The 11,301-nt window shown below is 33.5% G+C and overlaps 1 protein-coding gene across 2 annotated transcripts; it reads left to right on the plus strand.

The window, feature by feature from the left end:
- The first annotated feature begins 1,628 nt into the window (after positions 1-1,628).
- LOC133783740 (beta-fructofuranosidase, insoluble isoenzyme 1-like) lies at positions 1,629-4,458 on the plus strand. Of its 2 annotated transcripts, none has more exons than XM_062223380.1 (6): positions 1,629-1,829; positions 2,294-2,910; positions 3,017-3,175; positions 3,493-3,731; positions 3,821-3,911; positions 4,276-4,458. In XM_062223380.1, the coding sequence occupies exons 1-6, from the start codon at positions 1,634-1,636 to the stop codon at positions 4,456-4,458; spliced, it is 1,485 nt and encodes a 494-aa protein (XP_062079364.1). In that variant the 5' UTR covers positions 1,629-1,633. The 2 variants fall into 2 exon arrangements, with proteins under 2 accessions (XP_062079364.1, XP_062079363.1); XM_062223379.1 differs by having other exon boundaries at positions 1,629-1,796; positions 2,273-2,910.
- The last annotated feature ends 6,843 nt before the right edge of the window (positions 4,459-11,301 follow it).

The raw sequence follows: 11,301 nt of genomic DNA on the forward strand, positions 1-11,301 counted from the left end.
GAATCTTTGGTTTTTTGTTATGGAGTTTTTGAAACTCTTATTATTATTTTGTCTAATACTTTGTTATGGTTTTCATAGCCATATCCATGATGTTGGTGTGGAAGCTTCTCATAATATATATCCAGAATATCAGTCTCTGGATATTGATGGAGTGAATCCAATCCATAAAACTAGATACCATTTCTAACCTCAGAAGCATTGGATCAATGGTAAATGAGTTTTATCTTTTATCTTCAAAATGTATGTTTTTTATTTTTTTTTCATTATAGATTTTCTTTACCATATATATATCATTAATTCTTCAAAGTAATATATTTAGTGTTGAAAACTGATTATGAGTTCCCTAGAAATTGTATTTGTTAAATATATATGATGATTGTAAATTAATGTTCATTTTTGGATAAATTGGTTATTTAATTAATGCATTTCGATACCTTCTATGATTAATTTTAATAAATATATTTTAAGTTTAGACTACTCAAAGTATGTACATATATATCCTTTATTATGATGAATATTCTATAACATTATTAATCGTAGAAGGATATGATTTGTTATGCTTTTTACTGAAACTATATGCATGTTCAACTCTGATTTTATGCTGACAATAATTTTTTTTTTTATTTTGTTCTAATAATTGTAGTTTATAGAATAAGTTTCTATATATATATAAAGAATAAGTCATTTGTAATTTGACTCTAGGGGAGTTGTTTAAAACAATTTTGTATCCAAGTTTTTATATATATATATATATATATAAATGTAAAGTTATGTATTATATTTAATATTGATTAATAAAAATTCAGCCTTTTTTTGTTGAAAAATTTCAAGCATTTAGATATGACCAGGTTGTTGTGAATTTGTTACTATGCCAAAATATAAGGGCTAGTTCGATTAAAAGATACTAACACAAAATTAATATGTTATCTAAAATTATTATGTCTTCAACAGATTGACCTACAAATCATATTTCAATGTGAAAAATATAACATTGTATTTAATACTACAAAGAGTTTTACATTAAGTTAAAATACTATTTTAATTAATTATCATATGTTATGGCTTTAATTTTATAAAATTCATTATATTTAGCCTCTGTTTTTGGGGAAACATTTTTTTTCAAGAAACTAATATTTTTATACTTAATAAAATTTTAATTGTTTTTTAAACACATTAATTTTTTTTTTTTTTTATAATTCAAACAACATTTTCCACAAGTAGGTTTTTGTTGACAATTTCCAAATCCCAAGGCCAATTTTTTTAATTAACAGATTGGCTATAGCATAATTTCTTTTACTATAAACTAATTTCGTTTCATTAGTTAGATTAATTTATCCTTTAGTCCAATCACTAAAAATGTTAGACTAGTTAATGCTTTATAGTTTATTATACTACTATACAATTAAAAATGGTAAAATTTTGCTATTTAATATTTTTTTTATATATTCATTATTTGTACAATGTTTCACTATGAATTCTGACTGTTTTTTCTTTGCTTCTTATGGAATGCGGCAAAATTAACTAGACCCAAATGGTAAGTATTTTCTGTATAATTCAATAATAATTAATTTTTATTTATTTATTTAAGAATTATTCATTTTTTAATTTACATATATGTCTATAAACAGGTCCTATGTACTTCAATGGAATTTATCATCTATTTTATCAATACAATCCATGGGGAGCAGAATGGGGCAATATTGTTTGGGCACATTCAGTATCCAAAGATATGATCAACTGGGAATCTCTTGAACCTGCTGTTCTTCCTGGTAACAAGCCTGTCATCATGTACACATGTATTTTTCTACAATATATACGAGTAAATAACCATTTGGTACTTTGTGTTTTATCGAAATACTGTTTTACCTAGTACAAATCAAAATACATTTACTAAATATGTAAAATTTTAATTTACAACCGAGTCTTTATTTCGATAAAACAGAGAGTATCAAATAAATATTTATCCTATTTATAATTATATCAATAAAAAATAGTAGAAAGTGATTATGTGATAGTGTCGATATCCATTTTGTTTCAACACTTGGTTTTATTTTAGTAGAATTTTTCTTTTGCGATACATGGGAAACTTGTTAGCTATCTATTTTGGTGTATTTGTTTATGTATATTGCGTTCTTGTAATAATGTTGCTCATGGATTAGCAGTAAATATGCACGAGTTTACATGGTCCACTATGTATTGTCAGTAATTAATATACATAATATGTACTAATTAGTATATCATAACACTAGTCATGAAATTGTCACTATTGCAGGTATTGATCTTACTATTAGACAACTCCAAAACTATGCCATACCTAAAAATGTGTCTGATCCATACCTTCGAGAATGGATCAAACCAGACAACAACCCAATAGTAGTGCCAGACAAAAGTGAAAACGCTAGTGCTTTTCGTGACCCAACAACTGCTTGGAAAGGTGGAGATGGTCACTGGAGAATAGTGGTTGGAGGCAAAAGAAATCGTAGAGGGATGGCACATTTGTATAGAAGCAAAGACTTTAAGAATTGGATCAAAGCTAAACACCCTCTGCACTCAGTCCCACATACTGGCATGTGGGAATGTCCTGATATTTACCCAATTTCACTCTCTGGCAGCAAAACTGGTTTGGACACTTCTGCTATGGGACAAAATATTAAACATGTATTCAAAGTTAGTCTTGACCTTACCAGGTATGAGTACTATACCATTGGTACTTATCTTCCTAATAAAGATAGGTATGTCCTTGATAATACCTCTATTGATGGTTGGGCTGGTTTGAGATATGATTATGGAAATTTCTATGCCTCAAAGACATTTTATGATCCTCTTAAGATGAGAAGGATTTTGTGGGGTTGGGCCAATGAGTCTGATACTAGGGATGATGATGTAGCTAAAGGATGGGTTGGAATCCAGGTATATATATATATACATATTTACATATTGAATCTCACTAGATATAAGAGTTAATTTATACTTTTTTATCTTGTGCCATTAATATTTTTTTCTTTCTTTTCACTAGTTAATCCCAAGGACAGTGTGGCTTGATCCTAATGGAAAACAATTGTTACAATGGCCTATTGAAGAGATTGAAACCTTAAGAGATCAAAAGGTTGAAATAAACAATCTGAAACTTCAGAAAGGAGATGTTACTGAAATCAAAGGAATAACTGCGGCCCAGGCATGACAAAAATCATCTTATTATTATTTCATAATTTTTGAAAATTTTAGAGTTTTTCCTCTATCGGTAAAATGACCTATTTTTTTAAAAATCATTTTGCATTCTAGCCTAATTTTAATAATTATTTGCAAAATGACCTCTCATAATTTAGATACAGTTAGTCAAAAATTTAGACTTGAAAGATTTAGACAACTGGTCAAATTTTAGTCATTTTGCAAAAAAATATCAAAAGTATGTCAGAATGCAAAATCACTTAAAAAAAAAAGTAATTTTCACAAATTTCTCTTTAATTATATATATATATATATTTGTTACAGGCTGATGTAGATGTTATCTTTTCATTTCCAAGTTTGGCCAAAGCTGAGAAATTAGACTTAAGTTGGGATAATGCAGAAGATCTCTATGCACAAAAAGGATCACAAGTTGAAGGTGGTATTGGACCATTTGGACTACTTACATTAGCTTCTAAAAACCTAGAAGAATATACTCCTGTGTTCTTCAGAATATTTAGAGGACCAGAAAAGAATGTAGTTCTTATGTGCTCTAATGCATCAAGGTTTGTTTTTCAAATCACATTTATTATTAATTATAATAATTATGCATATAATTATTTTAATATTTGTTTTGGTTGATTTTTGTATGCAGCTCTTCTTTATCACGTGGCTTATATAAGCCATCATTTGCTGGATTTGTAGATGTTGACATAACTGATAGTAAACTTTCTCTTAGAAGTTTGGTAAGTTAATAATTACACCAATATATTATATTGAGATTGTTTTAATTAGCTTAATTATAATACATTAGTTAAGGCCTCTTGACAAAAAATGACTTATTTTTTAAAGTCATTTTATACTCTAGTCTAGTTTTAATAATTTTTTGTGAAATGACCTCTCATAATTTAGTGGTCGAAAAATTTAAACAGCCGTTTAAATATTTTAGACATCTAATCGAAAAATTTAGACAACTGGTCGATTTTTAGACCGAGGTCATTTTACAAAAATTTATCAAAAGTAGGTCATAGTGCAAAATCACTTTAAAAAAATGCTATTTTCACAAATTTCTCTTTAATTGATGCATATTTTTGAATTGTGTGCATGCAGATTGATCATTCTGTTGTTGAAAGCTTTGGAGAAAAGGGAAAAACATGCATCACATCTAGACTTTATCCAAGTTTGGCCATTGGAAATGATGCGCATTTGTATGCGTTTAACAATGGAAGTGAGACTGTGACTATAGAGAATCTTCATGCACGGAGTATGAAGCGACCAATAGTCATGAACTAAAATTTAGAAATAAGTATTTTATTAGAAAATTTAATTTTAGTCTTACTTTTTTTATTTTAGCAGTTTTAGATGTTTATTTCTAGTTTTTTGGCTTTAGATTTACTATTGGTTTTTAATGAATTTGTATGCATTAATAATTGCTTAATAAACAGTTTGATTTCATTTTCTCGAATATATTTTGTTACATAATAGTTAGCAAATTTTTTTATTTTTTTATTTTTAATAACAGAGATGATAACTTCACATCTTAAAACTTCATCATGGTCAGGAGAGTGGTGATTGATTAGCAAAATATTGCTCTTCATTGTTCATGAAATTTATAAAAGAAAAGTTGTCATGGCCGAGTTAATTAACTCGGCTGGTGTTATCTAATGTAATATATATATATATATATATATATATAATAGAATGGCTTAAGATTAGGAACTAATTTTGTATCATCATTGTTATATACTTTTCAATGATTCATTGAATATATGAAAGGCTTTTGTTCAAAACGTTGCATGTAGTAGTATTTTTTATTTTTACTTAAAATTTTAAAATTGTTAATTAATATTCATTTTTTTTATTTATAAAATAAAATCTAACATCCACATATTTCATCCTTTCATAAATACAACATACTTACCTTGCTCAAATCCAAGTTCACTAGCCAACCCTTTAAGCCAAGTTCCTTCCTTTTACAACTTTAGATAAGGCAGTGATTAATATCCTTTAAAGCATATGAATTGTACATTATTTTATGAAATATTTAATTGAAATGAATTTTTTAGATATATTGATTATTTATTATTATTATTATTAATATTATATGAATTTAAGAAAATTTCCAAACCGTCTGCTCGTTGACTTTGTCTTTATCTAGTAAAACTCCCTCAAGCTATTATCAATAAGACATGGCAACACTTTAGTCTATTCTCTAAAGAGGAATGTGTCAGTAGTGTAATAACCTTCGCTGTGTCGGGTTCAAATGGTATAAATATATAGGGAACGATTACAATGCATCTTTTTTTGCAACATTTGTGCATTCTTTTTCTATTTCGACACCTTGATAGATATAATCCAATTTTTTTTTATATGGCAGTATATATTGTAGGTATTTAGAATATCCTGCAAATTTATATATGCATGCCTAGTACTCTATACACTTTTGATCTCATTAATCTGAATTTATCTTTAAAGTTCAAGGTACACATTTAGCCAAATCAATGTCAAAAAAACTCAACTAACAAAAAGATACATTTATTTATTTCTTACATAAAATATCATATCAAGTGTTTTACTAGAAAGAAAAAAAAACTGTTTTTTGTTTTTAAAAGTTAAAAGCTGTTTTTTAAAATCAAGTTGGGGTGTTTGATATTGTTTTCAGAAAACAATTTTTAAAAAGTTGTTCTCTATTGCTATTAAATTTTCTTAACTTTCTCACTTCTTATTTTTCATCATTTTTTCTTTCAAATTATTTTATCTGATTATTTATTACAAACTTTTAAAATATTTTTCTCTTTGTAAATATATTTGTTAATTTTTTATTTAAGATTTTAAAAAAATAAAACTAAAAAAATTATTTTTAGAAAACATTAAAATTTTGAAAACCAAAAACAAAAACCAATGTCAAACATGCCCTTTTTATTTTTACTCAAAATTTTAAAATTGTTAATTAATAGTTAAAATTGTGACTATTTATAATTAATGTAGAATAAAAGTGAGTAGTTTTCAAAAAATTCCAATATATAATTATGTTATTATTAATTTGGCTTCACAATTATTAAAAGAATTAAACATAGTTATTATTGGGAAGCAAATGAGAAAAATTGCATATGAGAACGAGCCACAAATGCAAAAGATCAGAGTAGCAAAAAGCAAGAAAATAGTCCATTATAGTGTCATATTGTCACTATCAAATATAGAAGAGATTACAACCACTAATATAATTATAAAGATTTGAAGAACCACTCACAACCCCAATTGTGTATCAAGAGTAATTAAAAAAAGAGTTACAAACTTAGAGATCTTTGAATTACAAATGCTCTCAAAACTAGAAAACTTCTCTCTCTAGTTTGCTCTGCTAAAATCTGAACAAAATGTGTATAATAGCGGCGGACTAAACCCGCCACTAATAGCTACGCCGCAACTAACATTAATTGCATGTTGTAGTAATATAGCTCTAATAAAATGTTAAGACATCTGAAAGTTCAGACCTTATTAATGTGAGACAACACTTCTTAATAATCTCCACCTTTGCGTCTTATTAACAATGAATCCGGCTGATGCACCCTTTTATCACTTGTGATTAATCAGGTTTAAGTTTCAGCAAGTCCAAAGTCTCTTGGAACTTGCTAACTAAAATAACTTTAGCAAATTTGTCTGCTGGATCAGTATCAACTTCTTGGAGATGATATCCTTATTGATACAAGGGCCCATTTGACAAGCCCAATTAACTTGGACCATGGAGCCATTCACGAGAGAGTGGGCAGCTGGGAAAGAGAGAAGACCCAACCCATTGAAGAATCACCACCAACAATAGAAGAGGGCACCAGCAATAGCAGAGGTGAAGCCAACAAGGGAAGAGGGGAAAACAGAGCAAAGAATACAAAGGAGCACACTAAGCCACGTTGGCTGAAGGATTATGTAATGAAGCTTGAGAATTAGAGAGAGTCTTGCTTTGTCAATTACTGTTATTTTCAATCCTTTTTTTTTTTCAATACATATAAAAGGTAAGTTGTAACCATTTTGACAGTTTTTCTTTTATGCTGAATGAAATTGCAAGCTATTGCTAAGGAGATTTGTCCTGTCTCGAAGAGGACTCTTTCTAACACTGGTGCTTTCATTGCCTTCTTCCTCCTTTCAGGATGAAGAATGAGGAGATTGCACAATTGTTCCAGAACATGAGCAAGGAGTTCGATGTCAAATTGGAACAACATGCTGCATCACAGATGGAGGAGCTCAGAGCCATGCTCGATGAGCGTCTCTCTCACTTATCACCTCCACCTTCACCTTCACCTTCACCTGGTCATGGTGGCGAGAATAGCGCAGCTCCGGTAACTGCTCAAGCACCCAGTCGGCGTTCTGATGTTGAGCCGGATTGCCGAGATGTTAATTCCCTTCTCAAGACTCTCTGCGTTAAGGTGCCCAGATTCGATGGAACCGAGGTAGATGATTAGATTTACAAGATTAATAAGATTTTTGATCTTCATCGGGTCGAACCTACAATTCGATTATCTATTGTTGCCTTTCATCTAGATGGTGCTCTATCTACCTGGTTTCAATGGATGGAAAAGGGTGGTGGTTTTGTGGACGGGGATTCCTTTCTCCAAGCGCTGCAAGCACGATTTGGAGCTTCCGTTTATGACGATCCTCTGGGTCGTATTGCTAAGCTCATGCAAACAAGAAAGGTTTCTCAATTCAGAGTAGAATTTGAAGACTTAATGACACGAATTACTGGTGTCCCTGAGCAGATGTTCCTGCATTTTTTTGTGTGGGGATTGAAGGTGGAAATTCGCAGGGAACTCTTGATTGCTACCCCTTCAAATTTGGCAGATGCCATGGCTAAGGCACAGTTGTACGAAGATCGTAATGATGATATGCTTCTGCGTTCTCGGGGTTCAAATCAACGAGCAGGCTGGGGTACCAAATCGATTCAAAATTCTTCTCCAATGCTTCAGGAGGTGAGTACTACTAGTGGTGTGGGCTCTCCTTCGATTCATTCCAGTCCCAACTCTACTAAAACAGGTAATTCTTTGCCTGTTAAATGTCTCTCACCTACTGAACTTCGTGAAAAGCGAGACAAGGGCCTTTGTTTCACTTGTGATGAGAAATATAGCTTTGGGCATAAATGCAAAAATTGGGTTCTGGTTTTGTGTGGAACTGAGGAGGAAGAGGATGGACTAATCTCTTTAGATGGTGGGGAGTCCAATGACTTAGAGGATAATCTGGTCGATGAGGTTAGTCTGAATGCTCTGTCCAATTCTGCTAATCCTCGAATTTTTCGTATTTTGGCTAAACATGGTGCGGAATCATTGGAAGTCTTGATTGACACGGGCAGCAACAACAACTTTATTCAAGAATCACTTGCGGGTCAATTGAATTTACCTTGGGAAGAAACTAAAAGGTTCAAGGTCTATATGGGTAATGGAAATTCTCTCCTATGCTCGAAAATTTGCAAAGGGGTTGAGTTGATTTTACAGGGCCACCATTTTGTGGTGGATTTGTATATGCTTCCTATTTCTGGTGTGGATGTGGTACTAGGAATGCAGTGGCTTCAAACCTTGGGCCCTTGCATTCATGACCATAAAGCATTGACAATGGAGTTTTCTTGGCGGGGCAATATAGTCAAATTGGAGGCCTCTAAGGATGTTTCCGCACGTCAGCTTTCTTACACTTAATTTGCGACACTGTTGCGAGAAGGTGGGGTTCGTTGTTTGTTTAGTTTAACGGCAGTCATGAATGGTTCTGAGTTGCCTACGGTTACATAACTCAGAGGGAAGCTAATTCTCGTAAAGGTATTTTGGCTGAATATTCTGATGTGTTTGAAGAACCAAAGGGTCTTCCACCATACCGAGAAGTTGATCATCGCATCCATTTGCAACCCGGTTCAGCGCCTGTTAATGTGCGACCCTACAGGTACCCCTATTTTCAGAAGGATATTATTGAGCAGATGGTCAAAGAAATGAGGGAGTGTGGTATTATTCAAACGAGTAATAGCCCTTATTCTTCCCCGGTGCTATTGGTAAAAAAAAAAAAGATGGGACATGTCGTTTTTGTGTTGACTACAGGGCACTAAATGGGATCACCATCAAGGATCGATTCCCTATTCCAACTATTGATGAGATTTTGGATGAATTAGGTACAGTGGCTGTTTTTTCGAAGCTAGATTTGAGGGTTGGTTATCATCAGATTAGAATGGATTCTAGGGACATCCACAAAACGGCTTTTCGCCCTCACAAAGGTCACTACGAGTTCTTAGTAATGCCATTCGGTCTTACAAACACCCCGTCAACCTTCCAAGCAGCCATGAATCAGGCCTTCATGCCACTTTTAAGGAACTGTGTTATTGTGTTTTTCGATGATATTCTTTTCTATAGTACCAATGAGGAAGTGCATGTGGAACACTTGAGGCAAGTACTTCAGTTACTGTGACAACATAAATTTTTTGCAAAGGCAAGTAAGTGCCATTTTTTTCAACACACTGTTGACTATTTGGGACACTTGGTCTCTGCTCAAGGGGTTCAAGCCGATCCCTCGAAGATTACAGCCATGGTTCAATGGCCGCAACTACAATCCTTGAAACAACTACGAGGCTTCCTTGGCTTAACGGGATATTACCACCGCTTTGTCCATCATTACGCTACCATTGCTGCCCCCTTGACTGAGCTGCTCAAAAAGGATAACTTTCAATGGTCCCCTACTGCAGCCACAACCTTTGAACAGCTTAAAAAGGCTATGACTGAGACACCTGTTCTCAAACTCCCTGACTTTACTAAACAGTTTATTGTAGAGACCGATACTTCCAATGTGGGTATAGGTGGTGTGTTAATGCAGGAAGGACACCCCCTCGCTTATTACAGCAAGAAATTGGGCCCAAAATTCAGGGGTGCTTCAACTTATATCAGAGAGATGAGGGCTATCGTGGAGGCTGTCACAAAGTGGCGTCAATATTTACTGGGTCGACACTTCATTATTCGCACAGATCATAAGAGCCTTCGGGAACTTTGAACCCAAATCATTCAAACTTTGGAGCAACAACACTTTATCAGGAAATTATTGGGGTTTCATTTTTCTATTGAATACAAGGCTGGTAATACCAACTCAGCTGCGGATGCTCTATCTCGATTACATGAAGGCCCGCCCTCCATGTTTCACGTCGCCATGAGTACTGCCAGATTTGAGTTTTTAGAGCAGTTACGCCAGGAGAATCTTACTTGTCCGTACCTTCGGGATCTCCATAATCAAATTCAGCAGGGTAAACTAGCCAGTACTCCATATTCTATTAAGGACAGCTTGCTTTATTATCACAATAAACTTTTCATCAGCCCACATTCCAATTTAAAGCAGCCACTTCTCACTGAATTTCATGCTTCACTATTCGGGGGTCATTCTGGTATTGAGCGCACCTTCCTTCGGCTGAGCGCTAATTTTTTTTGGGCTGATATGCGCAAGGATGTGAAGCAATTCGTCTCATGGTGTCACTAATATTCTCCAGCAGCACCATATGGTCTTTTACAGCCACTTGAGATACCAGAGCGTGTGTGGGAAGATTTGGCAATGGATTTCAGCCCTATCCTATGGTGTCACTAATATCTTGGTGGTAGTTGATCGGTTCACCAAATACGCTCATTTTGGTGCCTTGCCAACTCATTATTTAGCTACCAAAGTAGTCGAACTTTTTTCTCATATGGTGATTCGTCTCCATGGTATGCCTCGCACTATAGTCTCTGATCGAGACCCTATTTTCACAAGTGCCTTTTGGAAGAAATTGTTTGAATTAATGGGCACCACTTTGAAAATGATTTCTTCTTATCACCCTCCAAATAGATGGCCAAATTGAGGTCACCAATCGTTACCTCGAGCAATATTTGCGGGCTTTTACAGCCGAGTACCCCAAACAATGGAGTAAGTTCCTGTCCTGGGCTGAATATCATTACAATACAAGCTACCATTCAACTATTGGAATGACCCCATTTCAAGCAGTGTACGGTCGTGCCCCACCAACTATTCCGGCCTATAACCGTGGCTCTACTTCTATCCAAGCTGTTGAAGATGATCTCCTCACTTGTGATCAAATTCTGCAGTACTTAAGAGCTAATCTGCATCAAGCTCAAAACCATATGTGCCAACAAGCCAACA

The sequence above is a fragment of the Humulus lupulus genome, chromosome 6 (assembly GCF_963169125.1).
Source record: "Humulus lupulus chromosome 6, drHumLupu1.1, whole genome shotgun sequence".
Lineage (NCBI taxonomy): Eukaryota > Viridiplantae > Streptophyta > Magnoliopsida > Rosales > Cannabaceae > Humulus > Humulus lupulus.